The sequence below is a fragment of the Diadema antillarum genome, unplaced genomic scaffold (assembly GCF_040938485.1).
Source record: "Diadema antillarum isolate AM-2024a unplaced genomic scaffold, OU_Dant_1.0 seq00001214_RagTag, whole genome shotgun sequence".
NCBI classification, from domain to species: domain Eukaryota; kingdom Metazoa; phylum Echinodermata; class Echinoidea; order Diadematoida; family Diadematidae; genus Diadema; species Diadema antillarum.
Genome location: NW_027272006.1, coordinates 1,435,823 through 1,455,546, shown reverse-complemented (window position 1 = coordinate 1,455,546; position 19,724 = coordinate 1,435,823). Strand labels below are relative to the sequence as shown.

The following is a 19,724-nucleotide window of genomic DNA, read 5'->3' as shown; positions in this document are numbered from 1 at the left end:
TTCTCTCTCGAAAGAATTAGTTATCTGTTCTTGATTACTTGATAACAGTCTTGTCTCATGCTCATTATTTTGTTTGTTGTTGTTTTGTGTGTAACTGTTTGTCCGTCTGTCTCTTAGTGGGCTGCTAAACTTTTTGTGCCAAACTTTTTGTGCTGCTTTGTTGCTATATTCAATCAAATTTTGCATCGAGTTTTTAATACAAGAGGGGCCCACACTCTACAAGCATTGTCTTTTTAGTGGGTCCCTCCGTTTTTTCACACAGTGCATAAATTGGCAATTCTTTCATTTTCGTTACCTCTGCAACAATTGCAATGTATTGATACTGTTAATTTTTCCCATTATTGTTGTTTTCTTTGTACAAATTTACATGCATTGTTTCTGTCGCTCAAGAAAGTGAGATTTATGTTTATATTACTTTATTGTGGAGAAACGAATAAATTCGAACTTGAACTTGAACTTGAACTGATGAATTAAATGGTAAATTAAAAACAAGTAAACGTATTGATTCATACATTGTGATACCCCACCACAAATTTCTGTGAGTAGATACCGTTATACATTATAACACTAAAACATAAAACAACAGAGAACACAAACCAGTTTAATCTTTTGAGCGAAATGTTAATGGTCATTCAAACTGTCTTCTTCTTCTTATCTAGCATAAAAGGAAATGATGATGTATGTGTTTTACTATAGTTGTATTACACATCTTTCGAGTTCGGAGCTTGAAGACAATATCCATTTTAAAAAGTATCTATCTTATTAGATATTTAATGGTCAATATGTTTATTTTGTACTGCAAAAAAAAAAAAAAATGCAGGCATTCATTAAATTACCCCCCCCCCCCAACACACACAAACACGCTTCCGTATAAGGGTGGGATTTCACGGAGCACGCGAACGATTTGCGAAGGACGCGAATGACAAAATCCAACATTCGGAAAAATTTTTCTCCAAATGCGTTCCGACAATGAAGCCGAAAACCATTCTTGCGCAATTTGTGCGAAGTTTCCACGACGTATGTGCGAATGTCGTGTGTATTATTGTTAAAGTACAGCATGTTTAGGTACACGAAGAACACGCGACGGAAATGCGAACAACGAAACATTTTCAATAATCATGGGAGAAAATGTACCCAAGGAGAGGTGGAAGCTGTCTTGAGTTGAATTTTTTCTTTCCTCTATTTCTCCTTTCTTTTTCTCTCATTTCTCTATCGTGTGCTTGCCTACATTTTTTTTTTCCTAGGACCTATCTCCACTAGTAAAGCATTTGATTTTTTTTTTTTTTTGCAGTTCGTCAAACACATAATCTCTATAGTTCAAATGAAATTTGACATACTTTAGATTAATTTTAAGTGTATTCTGCGATTTTTTTTTTTTTGGTATATCAAACATTTCTTTCTCTTTGCTAGTCTTTAATTTCTTTTGTTACTATAGTTGTTAATAATTGTTTGATGTTTAGATGTATGCTACGATTTTTATTTGTAGAAAACATATCGGTCATACATCCCCCAAACGTGCGCTAAACGTTCGCGAGAATGTCTCAAAATGTACGCGAACAGTTTGCCTTTACGTCGTAAAATGATCGGAAAAACTTCGCAGATTTCGCGTAACATACGCAAGACATTCTCCAAAGTTTCGGAATCTGCTTGGGGTTTCACGAACATTTTGCGAACATCGCGCGTGTCTTGCGAAGATCTTGCGCATATGACGAGGCTTTAAAGACAATTTCGAGAACATTTCACTAGTAAATCACGACCAAGTGTGCGGAAAAGGTTCGCAAAAAAAAAAATCAAACTTTTTTGAAATTCTCGCCGACGTAAAAACGACATTTGCGAACAATTGACGACGCTTCCGAACCCACACGTTCGTTTGGCGATCTTTTGGAGACTAAAATACGAATGCTGGATTTTGCCATTCGCGTCCTTCGCAAATCGTTCGTGTGCTCCGTGAAATCCCACCCTAAGCGATCTCCGGTATAATGCATATCCTATAATGATACGTATATACATAAGGCTTCCTTTCTCTTTGTATTCCATTATGGAGGTCTTGTCTACATCAGATGTTCAAGACCAAATTACGTCCGATATACGTTGTTGTTGGTGAGATTTCAAATTATCTCAGCAAACACTGCTTTGTTTATACGTGTCAGTATCATGATTTATGTTGGGGTTTTTTCTCTTACGCAAAGCTGGTTATAAAAGAGTACCAGGAAATTTGTTGTATGTTTCATGTATCCTGTCACATAATCTTACTGTACCTTCATTTTTTTTTGATAGTCAATATGACTTCCTGAAATATTCTACCTCTTTCACACTTTAAGTGTTTGATGTTACAAGAATGAGTTCCCAAATTACCCAGTTGTATTATCTTGGACTGTTTCCAACGGAAACAAACATGACAAAAGTGATATATAAATGAAAAATGTATTCAAATTCATTCCGAAAAATAAAAGTTCACTGTTTCATGAGATCAAGCTGAAGTGTGTTTGCATTCTCTTTTTGATTAAAAAAGATATCAAGGTACAAAAAACAATATTCATACCATAATTACATGAAACATAAAAAATGACGGATTGCAAATTTCAGAGATATTCTTTTGTATCATGTTCTTCCATGGGGTCCAGCACAATTATTGTATTGACAAGTTTAAATATTATGTATCTTACAAGGCAAATTCAACCCCTTAAAATCTACCTCATCCCTGCCTCCTCCGGTCAATGTCTGTTAAATCTGTCAATCAATATTGCATCTGTGGTTGCCATGATAACACACAGCTTGCAAAGAATTATTTCATACATGTCCGTCATCAATGAATATCTCCCTCATAATTATACCAAGTATACAGCATACAAAATGATATTCCAAAGTACGCTAAGATATAATTGCACTTATTAGAAACATTCAAAGAGAATGATGTTATCAGATGGAAATTCGTTTACCTTTCTATCAAAATCACTAAGGAAATTCGCTTGCCTAGTTTATAACTGAATCTCATCCTATGATCTAGCTTAATGGTAACTAAGGTTACGCTTAACTTTTTCTTTTTTTAAGGAAGAGCAATTTCATCTCTTAGCTGTTCCTCTCAAATTATAAGTGCTGGACATACTAAAAAAGAATCATCGTATTTTGGTGTCATGTTATATGAACACTTTACACATGTTACAAGCAAACGACATTGTATTTTTTTATTCTTTTACTTTGCAGTGGTTCCCAGTGCATCAAATGAATGATATACTGTCATAATAAAATCTCAGCTAGTTGATCAAAGCAACTTGGGGTCTATTGTTCCATGACATATTTTTAACTGATCTAATTCCAGTCAATGGTAAAATAGTAATAATAATTATGATGATGGTGATGATGATAATAATAATAATAACAATAACGATGATAATGATAATACTAGTAATAATTATAATAATAATGATAATAATAATAATAATAATTATTAGTATTATTATTACTATTATTATTATTATTATTATTATTATTATTATTATTATTATTATCATTATTATTATAACAATAATGATAATAGGGTAGTCTTATAATAATTGTGGAAAGGCACCGAAACCACACCTATTGCGTGTTACACCTAACCACTGTGCCAGTTTGGTTAAATGCATTGAATCATTTATAAATCCTTTCGATCGTGTCATGTCTATGAGAAGAGTTCTAACAATAGTTGCAGTCAATTCCACGTCTTGAAATATTAGGAATATAGGGACCATACCAAAACCCCATAGTTCTTGAAAGAGAAAACAGGTGTAAATCCATGATAAAAAATAGGAACTCAAATCATTTTTTCTCCCTCTCTCCTCCGAGAGTTGGTAGAATCTGAGCTACACACACTGTACAACCTCTCTTTGCTCTCTCTCCTTCCCTCTCTCCCTCTACGTAGTGCAGACACTGGATGGAAACATTGAAACCGGAAGTTCGTAAGAGTTGTTGCCACGTGGCCAACTTCCGGTTCCTTGTAGCACGAATCGGTTTCACCTGCACGAGGCGACAAATTTTCAGGGCGGAGACAGCGGGCAGCGAGTAAAGGGAAATTTGTTGTCGGCCGCTATACGTCAATAGTACGATGAAAATCAAAGTATGATGGGATGGACTGAACGCACGTTTTTATAATGTGTGATTCCCATTGGGTAGATATGAGCTTTCATTAATCTAGATGTTGAATAAGAATTTTCACACCATAAGTGAATGAATCGTTAATATGGAAGACGCATAACAGACTGCCCTAAATATGCATTACGATATTTCTCAATATTGCCTTTTCATATTGTTGAACGGTTGTAACAGAAAGGTCACAATGAAAGCCTCAGTTGGAATAAGGATATATTTACCTCAGTAACACGATGGAAATGTTTTCAGCACAGATATTGCTTCTTTGTGTAATAGGACTTTCGTAATGATGAAATTTTCCAAACTACAAGAAGTGCTCGCAGTGAGGTCTAAATGGCAGGCCGAGGGGAAATCCCTCTTCAAATTGACAATATCATTTTAACAAGACAGTCAACAGACTTTTTAAACATAAATCGAAAAAAAAAAAATCTTAGAATCTTTCAGTTCCCCTATTTTCAAGTCTATTGGTCATCAATGACCGTACTATGGTTACTTTATAAGAGATTGTGAGGTCATAGTCAGGGAATAATTGCCAAAAGATGCAAGAAAAAATATATTTTTGTCAATAATCTTGTAACAATATTGCATATCAGAAAGATTATAAACTAGTACATCTCTCAAATAAGATAAAGATGATATACACGTACACACGCATTTAACTTCAATTCAGTTACATTCAATCCAATCATACTTTATTCCCCTCCAACGTAACACACTATGCAAATTACACGTTACTTTGGCAAATTATATTGCTTAACAAAAGTTAATTGTAAGAAACACAAGATAAAGTATATTACAAAATTTATGTATATGAGATGAGCTGATATGATATCAATAAATGCAATAATAAAACTTACACCAACACACACGTCCAGATATAATTAGGCCTATTTGTGTGTGTGTATGTATTTTTGCTTATATTTTCTTTGAATAGTTTAGAATTGAAGGGGATTCTGAATAATTCTGTGTGTTGGTAATGGGAGACTATTGAGGAGAAAATCATCTTTATCTCATTTAGTTTGGGTGATGATTAATTGGCTGGTAATAGTTTCCGAAATCAGCCTTTTTGGGAATATCACATTTCGTGTGTGTATGTGTGTATGCCTGATTTTGATGAAGGTTGTTTTCTCTCAATATTATTTTCAATGTATTTTTAGTATAATCATCAAACGGAAACTGGAGCACGGAATGAAAACCACAACAATAACAACACTGTTTATTCACAACATTTCAATAATTTTGATTGAGATGAAAATAAATCAACGTGTCATGCTCTCAGTTTATAGACATTTAGAAACTGTATAAACAATTTATCACACTGCATTCTCCTTTCTTAGACTTGCCATAAAGCGTTGCATCGGTCGTAATGGAAAGGAATTAACCTGGCGATACATGTATATATCTTGCTGCTGCCATTCTTACAGGGCTGGAGAACTATGATATAGGTGACACTTCAAAACTTGATAACATCATAGTACCCAAGCAAACGACTGTGACACTGTCCTAATTTACTACCTGCATGGCAGCCTGCTTATTACTGGTCTCGGTCTCTTAATTATAACAAAGTAGCAGACACCTAATTCGCATATGACAAAGATGTCTATTTCTTTTAATTTGCCCCGAAGTCCTTCTATGCCCTGCAACAGGTTGTTATTATTATTATTGTTATTATCATTTTCTTGTTAGGTGATTAGTCATATTCTTATATTTTGTATTATACTTCAGCACTTCTTTCAAATGTGATTTGACAAACGTACAGTTTGTGTATTTTTTACCTTTTGCTTGACGGAAATGAATTATAATAGAATTGAATTTAAGTGAATTCAGTTTCAATAAAAAAGGAGTGTCCAATGGGTGTACACTAAATAGCTAAATTCAAATGCAGCTGTATTGGCGTTGCACTGTCTACGCGGACTGCAATCATATTTTGTGATGTTGGTTTGTTTATTCTTTGTCTCGTTTTGCTCCAAAATGAGCAGTTGCTTTAGTATGCCTGTTTGTTTGTTTGTTTTTAAAATCTCAATGTGGTAAACTGTTCGAGTAAATTTCTTTTCACACCTCTTTTTGTCTAATCCATCGGTCTCTTTGTTTCCCTGTTTATCTATAGCGTGTCTGGTGTAAGAACAAGGGAAAATCGCCTCATGGCGTTGAACAGGAAAAATGATTCCCTCACAGCCAAGCGGCAGTAGAGGGAACCTTGTAACAATGACGACTAACACGCATGGCCAACCGGCTGGTCCTAACTCCCTGTATCTACTCTGCCTTCTACCATTCGTACAATAAACTCCACAAAACCTTTACGATATTCTCTAATTACAGCATTTTGCAAGGCATCTTTGCTCCTCTGACGTAGTACGTCAATAACCAGTCGTACTGTCTGATGGTGTCGACAGTGTGGAAATATGATGGTCATCCGACCAGAAGGTCCTCCAAACAAATTGTTGATGTGGTTGAAGTGAATTGGCGGGAAAGATGGGAAAGAGGAGAATCGATAGACGGAAGAGTTTATTTTATTGATTCCCATTTCACCATTGTCTGAAAAGCACCATGCATGCAAACGACTTAATAGCGAACTAAATCCTGAGATCCTGTTGAATGATGGCCTCATTTCAACCATCAGTCACTGTTATATAGCGTGGCTAGAATCTTCACCTGTGACTATCTTTTAACACAGAGCCTAAGAATTGGCAGTGTCTTTAGTTCTATCGGACAGATAAACACTTTTTTTCCGGAGATTTTTGTATCAATTTATTTGTATATTATGTTTCCATTGATGAAGAATAAAATATTCTTTAAAACAAAAAAAAACTTACACAACGAAAAGATATATACAACAAGGACAAAGCGACAGGTACCACGTACAGATAATTCTAATCGATAACCACCACTCGCAGATACTTCTAAGCACGAAATGCAACTCTCGTGATATTTTTGAAAGAAGATATACTGAAAGTTGTAAGCTAACAAATAATTCTTTGAATCTCGATGGCCTATATCTCCAGGAAAGCGTCCTTAACATTAAAGGGTGTGTACAGTTCTGGTCAAAGTGAGGATGTAGCTTTTTACATTTTGCGAGATATTCAGAAACCACTTTATGAGATGTCAAAGATTATGCGATTCTAAGTGGTATCAAAAGTTTATTTGATGAATATCGGTTTTGAAATGGCTGAGATATCCAAAAACAAGGTGAAACAAAGAGATCCTAATAAAGTTGTGGCATGTCGCCTTTTATTATTATCACTTTTTGGGATATCTCAGCCATTTGAAAACCAATTTTGATCAAATAAACGTTGAATCCTTCTTAAAATTACATGCTCTTTCATATTTCATAAGAGGTTTCTCATTATCTCACTTAAGAATGTTCAAAATATGAATCCCCACCTCAACCAGTACTGTACAGTCCCTTTAATCTCCATGAAAAAAGTGATGATCAATACGTTCAATCCACTCACTTCCCGTTGTAATTCTTTCGTTTTTCTTGCCTTTCCCTGTGATCAGCTTTCGTCGCTGTTAGTGGTCTTTTGTAGTTCCCGATAGTCATTATCTTCTTTTTGAGTTTTGATGGTCACCTGTTTTTTTTTGTTCTCAAAGGCCAGATATCATTATTCATGTTTGTTAAATCTAACTGGTCTTTCCAAGAAATAATCTTTCTTGCTCCCCCTGTAATCCTTGTTTGTCAATGGCAGCAATCTTTGGTCGCTCCTGGAATGAATTTTTGATCGTTCTTGGTAAACATGTAGTAATCTTTAGTTGCTCCTGCCTGGCAGTAAAGTTTGGTCGCTCCTGGTATAAATTTTTGATCGTTTTTGGTAAACATGTAGTAATCTTTAGTTGTTCCTGCCTGGCAGTAAACTTTGGTCGCTCCTGGTAGTAATTTGTGGTCATTTCTGGTAGTAATCTTTAGTTGCTCCTGGCAGTAGTCTATGGTTACCAATGGCAGCAGTCTGTGGTTGCCCGTGGTAGAAATCTTTGGTCGTTCCTGGTATCAATGTTGGTTACTCCTGCATGGTCTTTGGTTGTAATTCTCGGTTGCCAATGGCAGTAACCTTTGGCTGCTCCAGGTACCAATCTTTGGTTACTCTTGGTATATCTCTGGTTATTCATCAGTAGTCGTCAGTTCCTTCTCCTGGGAATGACATTAACCGTTGGTTTATCCTTCTGTTAGTAACAGTAGTCTGTTCGCTGCTCGTAGTACTAAACGCTTGGTCGATCCTGATAGTGATCCTAGGGTGCTCCTGGAAGTAATTTTTGCTTCTGTTCGTGACATTTGGTGGTTCCTGGATGTAATCCTTGGTCATTCCTGGAAGCAATATTTGGTGGTCCTGGTAGTGATATTCGGGTGATCTGTCAGTACTATAATATCTATGTGATATTTGCTTGCTTCTCGAAATAATCTTTAGTGGCTCCTGGTAGTATTCTTTGCCGCTCTTGCTAACGATCTTTGGATGTTTTCACTGGAAGTAGTTAATGATTGCTTACAGTTAGTAATCTTTGGTTTCTCCGTGTTGCATTTCTTCTTCTTTTTTTTTTCTTTTTTTTTGATCCTGGTAGTAATCTGTCTTTGCTGCCTATTCTAATGTTTGGTTGCTGATAATATGTTATAAACCTTTAGTCGATATTGGTAGAAATCTTTAGTTGCAAACAGAAGTAACTTTTCGTCGCTCCTTAAGTATAGTATTTGGTCAGTCCTGGAAATAATCTGACTTGCTTCCTGCAATAATCTGTGCCTGCCCATGCATGTTGGTAGAAATTTCCTGCTCTGAGTAGTATTGGTTTGTTGCTCTCGGATAGACTGTATGTCGCTTAAGCCAGCAATCGTTTTGGGTGGTCTACAGAGTTTTCTTTGCTTGTTCTGGTTAGTTTATTCTGTTCCTATCTTCTGACTATTCCGACAAACGCAATCAATTATTAATTAGCGTCCTTCATGGGAAACGCTTAAAGCCAAGGAAAAAATGATTAATTAATCGTTAACGATTTAATTGACATGTCTTTCATTCTTGCGTGTTTAGTAGAGAGATAAAAAAAGAATTTTTCTGTACCGTTCCAATGTCCGTCTAAACTGGTAAACTGTGCCTTGCTATGAGTTAAGTAGATTTTCTATTAGAGAAATCAACCGAAGCCCTGTACGCATGACATGATATGCATGTATAATGTATGCGTTTTATTTGGGTTGTATGAATATGAAAGTACAGAATGATGATAATTATAGTTATTTTTTTGTGATATATAATATTGATAACAGACACATGATGTTGCAACTGATTGACAAATAATTGCTCTATACATCGACGTAAACAGACACACTTTAAGAATGCTGCTTTATGTTCTCCATTCAACTCAATGCAAAACCTTCTGCTAGTAGGCCCTATACTTGAATGCATCCGAACTCAGAAATGAAGCCTGCAGCATTCTGTAGAAGATTTTGGGATATCTGCAATGTATTCATGAACACTATACTTTTTGATAGCAGGACCTGTATATGACCATAATGGGCGCCAGTTGTGGGCGCCAGTTCCTAAGAAAACGCAGACCAGGGAGTGTTTCATAAAGCTGTTCTTAGGCTAAAAACAAGTTTAAGAACGACTGGTGATCAGTTCTTGTGCTGAATTATTGAAATTCTGATAATTTTAGCACACCAGAACGTGTTCCAGTCGTTCTTAAGTCGTTCGTAATTCAAAGAATAGCTTTATGAAACACCCCCAGGTCACTTTTTCATGAAATGGGTCATATTAATTAGGTTAGATTTTGTATGATTTTAATGGGAACGGATCACGTTTGTAATAACAATATTATCGTCCTGGGCGATGTGTAGATACCCTTTTGGAGACTTTTACAGCATTTTCTTACTTTATATCACTGGTCAACACTTCCACCATTTAATAAAAGTAAACAGCAAACTGATCAGAGCGCTGTTGCTACAAAAGCATGATAAACATGCCTATGTCAGTATCTGTAGCACTACGTCTGGGTACATTTCAGCGTCATGTCGCAAATCATGATATCATTCTTTCTAACATTGAGAGAAAAAATGTGTGTTTTTTTTTTCTGCCGGAGCCATGCGACTTTGCCCTTTTCAAGCCATTCTAATACATATCGATTCTGCTTGTATTTGTGAAGCGAGCCAGATACAGAGTCGATAAGAAAGACTTTTAATTAACAATGCACCACGCGCGGCAACTGGAAAGTCCCAAGCAGATTAGACTCATTTCAAGCCTGCTGGCAGCTATCAAGAGAATGGATGAGGATCTTTTCTCGGAGTTAAATGGAGAAAATGGGACTGTGAACGACTGGAATTGAGACTACTCTAAAGTTATAGCATTCTTAATGGACTGTTTCATTATATATAAGATCATCAGGAGAAAACATGGTATGTTAAGGACTTAGTTTCAGTATGCGGAAGGAGAAACTATTCCTTTTCATATGATTCAATTAAAACGGTTGTGTATAATATGCATGGGACACATCTCACATAGTAACAGGTAACACATTACGTGTGCTCCACCTTTGTTGAGCAATAAATGTGAGCATAAGTAAATATTGTTCGTACTCATGACATGACGATGGAATTATTTTTCTTTTATCAAATTCTCTGGTTGGTAGGATTTGTACAACTCAAGCAGTTTATCATCGCACGCCGCGACAAATTATGACGAATTAGTACTTTTAGTGCGACTCACAATGTAACATACATATGGTATTTTATTATTCGCTACGTGATCATGACAAAATAGGGGTTTAAAATGTAAACCCCTATTTCGTCATGATCACATAGCGAATAATTTATTAAAGCAGGATTTATCAGTTTTATGTTTGACATTTAATGTCAAACAAAAATCTGATAAATCCTGCTTTAACGATGAGCAGTATTGTTAAGGTTTGAAATTTCTTTTTTATTAGACAGAATTTATAGTTGTCCCATTAAATTCCTGAGAGATTCTTTAGAGAAGAGAATAAAGTCTCCAAGAGTCTGTATGATTTCGTGCTCTTTGTGCACACTACGCATTTTTTTTATTATGTCCTTTGTGAATCTGCATGATGGTAGAAACCTGTTGCCTTCATATCGCATAAGGTGGTTTAATATTCCAGTCGCGCCAATATACAAGACCATTACGTGCTACTTTCCGAGCCAACTGTTTATAACTTGTTTGTTTGATGGTAATGGTTTATTTAAAAAAAAAAATCTATGGAATCCGAGGAATCTCTTTTTTTTCTCACTATCCAATTGTGTATGTATCAAAAAACTTTCAGTTTTCCATTGTCCGATTGCTGTCGCATCGGTGTCCTATTAAAATAATTTCTTTCTTCCAACATTTTCTTCCATCATTTGCAAGTTACATCTACTTGGTAATGAGATGAAGAAAAAAACTTTCCTTGGAAATTATCCGTTCGCTATAATAGTTATTATATAGGGAAGTGATAAGAAAGTGTAAAGCGTTTACTTATTATCTTTAATAGCCATGCTCACACCTTGACAAGCATAGCCATCAAGATGAGTGCCATTTCTTGCTTTCCAAAAAAAAAAAAGTGAAAGCCTCGGACTGGGGGCACAAGAGCGAAGCGAACACACTTTTAACACGTTTAACATGATCTACTCTCAGAGAGAATTTGTACTTTGCACGATGACGAGGAAGCTAATGCATCGTGTTTATCGCATAAACGTAATATAGGAGACATGTACATTTTTGTGCGGTTTATCGCACACTATAAGTTTCTTGTTGCACTTGAAACCAGAAAATGTTGTCAATTTACCAACTGCCGATACATTGCAACTTATCGTCAAGCCATGCTTATATCTACAACTCCTTTAAAATGTAAAACATACCTAATTCCAGTGGGAAGAATGAAGAGAGAGAGGGGGAGAGAGAGAGAGAGAGAGAAAGAGGGGGGGGGGGAGGGAGAGAGAAAAGAGAACGAGCGTCCATGGGACATGAAAAGAGAAAATATCATCAATTTTGCTTAGTAGCAGGTGGTGAGTAGTGGTGTGTTTTGTTCCCGGTGAAAAGACTTGAATGACATCGAGCTAGTATCGGTCGATATTACCATGACAGTATGAATATTTCATCAACCATCAACCTGCAAACGTTCTTTCGTCCTAACACACTTCTACCGCTGACATCTTGTGTCCGAGTCACATACCACCAGTTAGTACGTAGCCAGAGTCGGGTGGGTTGAGGGTCTAAGGGTTAAGGGTGAGGACCGTTCTCTTAATATCGGCGAGCACTTGTTTTGTTGCCTTAATCGAGGGATTGCCACTGAGTAATGTGTGACTGGCGATTGTGTTGATTTTAGTCTAGTACATAGTAAACAGCTGTTGGAGACATTTCCACAGAGTTTTGAAAGATGAAAGAAAAAAGTCTTATGATTATAACTCCAGCATATTTCCCCATTATAATTATATATTACCCCACGAGAGGATGATAATGAAACACCAGTAAATTATCTGACCAATTTTAAATATGCCACGCTCTATTATATTAACATAATCGGTAATAAAGAGTCCCACCCCCCTTTTTTTTACAAAAAATAAAAATAAATGAGGCTTTTGAAGAGGAAGTATATATGAAAGTGAACACGTACCTTAAAGAGAAAAGTACATAAATATGTGTTGCAATATACTTAGTAGGCGCTAAGTATATCAGTTTCGGCGCATATTATATTGGGGGGGGGAGGGGGAGGGGGGAGGGGAGGGTAGACAGAGAGAAATCAGTTCTATCCAAAGGGTGAGCTCGTGAGACCTCGGTAAACGTCTGATTCCTATACAAACTTCTCCTTCAAACTTCAAGCTTCCATTTCAGAAATGTTCGTAAAACTCGGTTTCGATCACCTCAATAAGATATAAAGTGTGGTATGTCTTGAGAATGTTTTTTGTTTGTGTGTACGTGCGCGTGTGTGTGTATGGCTTAAATATCCACATAATTTGAGTAAATACAAGTATTACACTGTGGCTGAGTAACAAAGCATTAGATATTGTTCCATGAGCTGCTATCACATGATTAGGCTGCTATGGTGGAAACGACGCTATGTCGTCATTAGCCCAAAGCATCGCTCAGTGTTGACAAACACAAACTATGGGAAGGTGTTTACGAGACTCGAGATGGGAAGGTGTTTACGAGACTCGAGATGTTGTTTCGGTGAGATTGTTGACAAACACAAACTAAGGGAAGGTGTTTACGAGACTCGAGATGGGAAGGTGTTTACGAGACTCGAGATGCTGGACAACAGCAATCATTCCACTGAGAAACTGACACAAGGCGCTATGAAAACAAACCATCCATATAGGGTCGATTTGACGAAACTCATCCATTCTGTCTTCTAATTTTTTTCCTGGTTTCATACTCACGAGTACTGGTATCATACTCTCTTTGATTTATCAAGTTTAGTTGACTAAATGCGTGTAATATCATCGATAATGATACCCTCGCCTAAAAGAGAGTATGAAAAAAATGAAGGCAGCCGAGCACTAGAGGAAAGTGAAGACAACTTTTTGTTCCACAGGAGATCAAGGATTGTAATTCTTTTTGGTGGCTTCATCCTCCGACAGTGTGTTTTACCCACACTCTCTTGTGACCCGGATGTAAATCTGTAATGCCCTGATGATGATGATGATGATGATGATGATGATGATGATAATGATGATAATAATAATAGTAATAATAGTAATAATAATAATAATAATGGCAATAAGAATAATAATGATAATGATGATGATGATGACAATGATAATGATGATAATGATGATGATGATAATAATAATAGTAGTAATAATAATAATAATAATGGCAATAAGAATAATAATGATAATGATGATGATGATGACAATGATAATGATGATGATGATGATAGTAATAATAATATTAATAATAATAATAATAATAAAAATAATAATAGCATTTATGGTATTAGGGCTGTGGAAGAGATGTCCTTCTCGATGAGACTGTTCTAGGTACAAAAAAAAAAGGTTATTGTGGTGGTGGTTGTGGTTGTGATGATGACGATAATTATCATTGAAGATGTCTGTACAATGAGTATCTATCGTCTCGGTCAGTCAAGAAAGTTCCAAGAGAAGTGCTGACACTCATCAATTGACCTGCTGCCAAGAAACTTATGAAAATACATAACGCGCTTAAGACGAAAATGTTTCGAAGCCTTTATAAAGAAAGAGATCAAACATATAAATCGACTACGAGTACAATGATTATTAATAGTTACAAATCATCGGTTCTGTTCTTGTAATAAATGGTATGTTATGAAGTAAATAATATGGTATCTTAACTAATGGTTCCTTTCTTCTCTCACACTCACTCCAGCTGACCGCTTCAATCTCTTTCACCTTCGTCATGCTTTCCATCATGTCTTTCTGTATGGAGACTGCTGAGCCTTTCATCGTCACCTCAAACACGACCATGGGGGAGATCAGTGAACCCGTTCTAACTCTCTTCGTCATCGAAGGCGTCTGTGTTGCCTTCTTCACCGTCGAGCTGGCTGTCCGATTCGCCTTCTGTCCGAACAAAACCAAATTCTTCCTCGAGGTCCTAAATCTGATTGACATCGTGGCGTGTATCCCGTTCTACGTGGACGCAGTGGTCAAGCTAGCCCACACTCATCTTACGGGGACAGTCAACGAGTTTCTTGGCTTTCTCCGCATCGTCCGAATTTTCCGCATTTTCAAGCTTGCTCGCCATCTGAGCGGACTTCAGATCCTAATGCACACTCTTCGGGCTAGTGCCAAGGAGCTGGTCCTACTAATCGTGTTCCTTGGGCTCGGTGTTCTAGTGTCATCCAGTCTCGTCTACTACGCCGAACGCTGGGTAAATGCAGAAGACCAAAGAAACGATTTCCCCAATATTCCCATCGGCTTTTGGTGGGCGGTAGTAACCATGACAACCGTAGGGTATGGAGACCTTGTGCCTCGTACGTGGCTAGGGATGATAGTAGGAGCTGTAACAGCTATCATCGGTGTGCTGACCCTGGCCCTACCCGTACCAGTCATAGTCAATAACTTCGCCCTCTTCTACACGCACGCTCAGGCCAGAGCTAAACTCCCGAAGAAGAGGAAACGAGTGCTGGTAGGAGCGGCTGATGCCCTCAAGACACAAGGAGCCAACATGTCCTCCAGCATCAGCGGCTACTCCACCCAGTCCACCACAGAAGAGGATGATACCAGTATCAGGAGTGATGACCTACCAGTCAAGACAGGTGAGTTTCTGGTCGCTCCTCTCCTCAGCTGCAGCGATGTTGGAGTTAGCTCTGTGATGCTTTAAATTGAGACTATAACTCATAAGGTTTGTTCTCACGACGCTGCATGTAAATGAAGTAATTTTATTGACACATAATTTGTCTAACAAAGAAAAAAGTTTAGAAATAATGTGACGAGTTTGGTGCCTTTCAAAGTAAAGCATTATAGGTTGACATGAAAATTTTGAGTATTGTTGACTACTCATTATCCTCTATAATCAAAGTTTCAGTAAATGTTAGACCCTCCCTCACTTTACTGGACCCATCATGATTTCAGTGACTAAAATGACGCCGCATCAGCCATTGGCATGAGACAATCTGGATATTCCCTCTCTAGCATTGTCCTGAGTTGACAAACAGGACCAGCCAATCAGATGCCTAGTAAGAACATATGTCCAACTCCAAACCCCAATGCCTTATGCTAAGAAGTGTTTAAAAAATCTGTTGTAGGGAAATAAACAAAGATATTTTGGACAGTTATGTAAAGACATTATGTCATATAGCACAGGAGAACACGTGGTCCTCGCGTACAACTTAACACCTTGAAGAAATTAAAATACATGTAAGTGATAGTGTCAGGTGGAAACATCACATCTCGTGTTCACACTGAAAATGACATCAAGTCTTAAATAAAGGAAGGATGGATGGATGGATCGGTAGCAGTCAATTTGCCATAATATCTATACTATTCCAGACACCTATTCTCGTGGTCCACAGATAAAAGCAGACATTAAATGATTTAGTCACTTTGCCTGCTTCATTTACACATTCCCTCTCCAAGTATATTTCAAGTTATCTAGAATTAATGTAAATCATAGGAATTATGTTAATCCTACTAGTAATCAATTCAAACTGATCCTTGATCTCATTTCATCACATTTAGCAAAACTGATAAACCTTTAAGCAAGGATTACGAATTCATTATAAAAGGATTTGCGCTATATCTCTATTTCGCTCACCCCTTGTCCCTGCAAAGAAAAGACCAGAACTTTTCTAAACACTAAGAGAATCAAAGCAGTTTACCCTTTAAAAATTGAATTGTTCAGATAACAAGTTAACACCAACCACTAACACGCTTGAGGTGAGCTTTGCACTCGGTATCAAACAAAGCATAAGTCCGTACAGCATAAAACGTGTTACTGAAATGTTTAATTAATCTTTGAACGCTACTCTCCCTCTCGCTTGTTTCTTGTTGCCATAGTATCAGGTTCCCTTCTATCCAGCGAGAAGAGAGAGACACCAACGCACCTGTTTACCGCCGCCAGCGCCCGCGGAGAAAAGACCAACATCAGCGTCACGTTCACTGACGAGGCTGCGGAGACATTTAGCCCTAAGAGATGCAAGTCGCCGGCTTCTTCCCCGACTGCTGCCGCTGGAGAGACAGAAGGCAGCAAGCCTCGGAGGATGGTGAAAAGAATGAGTCTTGTCCCTCAGATGAGGCGAGAGAGCTTCGCCCCAAATGGTAAGAAAATCTATCAGCAGATACATCTAAAAACGGTCATGGCTGTGATGAAAAAGATGATAATTAACATCAATTGAAGGATGGTGTAGTTTTGGTTGAGATGGGGCTTCAGGTTTCCAAAACTGTTAGATAACGAGAAACCTTTTTTATATTATGAAAGAGCGTACAATTCTAACAGGAATTCAAAGTTGATTTGATGAAAATTGGTTTTGAAATGGCCGAGATATCCAAAAACAGATGGGACCCACCTTTTACCAGGACCACTTTGTTTTACATCGTTGTTTGATATCTCTGCCATTTAAAACCGATTTTCGTCAGATAAACTTTGAATTCCTCTTATGATTGTAGTCTCTTTAATATATCACAAGTGGCCTCTAATCATCTCACAAAAAGATAAAATCTAAATCCACTCTCGACCAAAACGATTCCATCCCTTTAAAGTTAGACATGATATGGTGACAGTGATAACAGTGATGATGACGACAATAGTGAAATCAACTGACGATGACGTTCAGAATAATCGTAAGATAGTGGTTGGTGATACCGATAATTATTTGTAACAATGACATTACGATCATAGCACTGGTGAACCTGCTGTGACAATTTAAAAAGAAATCGTATTTGAAATGAGGATGATGATGGTGTTGTGTGACTGCTACAGCAGACAATCTCACAAACGTAAAAATCTTATATAATATGGAAATAATGTTGAGGTCTAAATGACTTGATGTCTATCCGTCCTATCATGCACATTTATGATCTCAATGCACATTGTATCATGCTCGTAATACATGTATATACATTTTAATAAATGAACACAATACTTCAGGTCTGTCGTTAAATGTTTAGGTATAAGGAATACGTGGTATTTCGCTCTTATTGCCCAGCCTCGTGTTCCCATTGTTGTTCATGATAGTATTACAGTCTTTGAAACATTCCTTCAGGCATTATATTCTTTGATTTCTTTTTTCGTTTGTTTGTTCATTTTTCCGCATTCGCTTAAATTATACAAAACAAGAAAATACAAAATAATTGTACAGCATGAAGAGACGCAGGATCCCCCAGTCAGCCATTTTGACGAAGTGCAGCTGTTCTTCCTCGGGGTCGTCCTACCTTTACCGAACACAGTAATACATTGTATATACAACATAAGAAATAACTCATATTGAAGACATTTACACATACTAATAAGAAAAATAAGATATTTATCTTCAAGGTACCAATTGTAAAAAGGGGGCTTTAGCATCAGTGAGGTCAAGTACTATATCGGTTCATCTGAGTTTAATAGCAAGGATGTAGGACGCATTTTGCCTTGGTACAAAACATTATCGTCCGTATGTTTGATTTTCAGTGGAAGGTGTTGTCCAGAATGTATGCATATTTCTTGCGCTTTGCTGATGTGATTAACAGTTTCAAAAGTTTCAAATTTCATTTCTGCCATAATACTTTGTTTGGGAATTTATACAATAGTCAAGTCAATTATTGAATCTCATTTTCTTTTTCTGCCCTAGGTCGGACGAGGGCGATCCCAAACGGACGTCGACGACCAAAGATGCCTTCTATGCCGGAAGTAGAATCATAGGTGACCCGGAAGTATATTAAGTGGTGGATGACCAAGCATGAGGCTGGTGGAGAAAATATTAAACCTTCAAGAGTGGGCGTGTCCTTACTAATGTCGATATGACGCGCTCCTCATTGTACACGTCATAGGGCTAATGAACTTTTACCTTGAGTTTGACTTCCCTTTTGGACCCTCATGATGTCAAAGTTCATTAAGCACCAGAGAAGATGTTTCATGGATGAGGAATCCTTATAACATATTGCTGCCGTCATGACAACAGACGTCTGAAGCAGTTGACGGATCCATTTTTTTTTTTTTTAGCTGTGTTTGCTTCAGGATGAAAGTTCGGGGAAAATCGACTTTTTGATTTTGAAATGGCATCATTACTGCGTCCAAGATTTGGCGTTTCGCAGACATCTTACGGAACGTATTCTTCAGATGAATGCAGCAAAACGCAGGTGGAAAGAAGTGTAATAAGTAGTGTGTGCGTGTGTAGGACAAGAATGGCCTCGGCTAGGGAAGACTTCTTGTGGGCAACACGGACAACGATAGCTTTGTGACGTAACAAAGGAATACAATCCAACACGTCCACCACCACACAGCGCACACAAGAATTATTCCAAAATTCTGCTACGAGAATCTGTCTCGATGAACCTGTCATAGTGATCGAATACATGACGTACTCTTACAAAGGAGACGTGTGATACCGCCTTGCTATTTCTGAAGGATCTTGACTTCAAAAAACAGCTTATTATAGCAATGTATTTTATGCTCCTTGAAAAAAATGGAATTTGTCTGTTTTATGCAAGTTTCAGTGTGTTCGCCTTCAAAGACAGACAAAAACCACACCATCTGATACTGGTGTGGATATTGTTCAATACTCGATACTACTCGAATGAGAAGCCTGAAATCAATGCAAGACGATGTACATATTATGTAGGTGGTATACTAATATTCTGGTAATGTTTTCATTAATGTCGGTAATGTCTTCATTTACCATTATGTCATTCACCTTTATTGAGGCAAATCATATAGGTGTGACGTTCTCAAACCATGTTGAATGTCATTAGAATCAGGAGACTTATTACGAAACCACTTTCAATTTTGAGTGGATCTATTTTTCTATTCTCTGTGTCTTTAATTGACGATCTATTTGTTGTTTCCCTAAAATGGGCACAGTGTCGCTGAACATATCAATTTGTGATAAAACAAAGAAGCAAATAAAGAACCAGAAATAAGACATTGTCAGTGCCTATCTTAATTCTTCTCTGGTATCTATCACCTTCGTACCGCAAGTGCTAAATAAACCAACCTTTTAGGCGGTATAATGTAAACCTG

General features: G+C 37.3%; 1 protein-coding gene across 1 annotated transcript in view; it reads left to right on the top strand.

Moving 5' to 3' along the window:
* The window catches only part of LOC139744844 (potassium voltage-gated channel protein Shaw-like), a 28,054-nt gene extending 9,647 nt beyond the window's left edge, over window positions 1–18,407 (top strand). The window contains exons 2-5 of the mRNA XM_071655257.1: window positions 14,436–15,324; window positions 16,565–16,825; window positions 18,042–18,050; window positions 18,337–18,407. Coding sequence (XP_071511358.1) covers window positions 14,436–15,324; window positions 16,565–16,825; window positions 18,042–18,050; window positions 18,337–18,407 — 1,230 coding nt within the window. The remainder of the gene's footprint in view (window positions 1–14,435; window positions 15,325–16,564; window positions 16,826–18,041; window positions 18,051–18,336) is intronic.
* The last annotated feature ends 1,317 nt before the right edge of the window (window positions 18,408–19,724 follow it).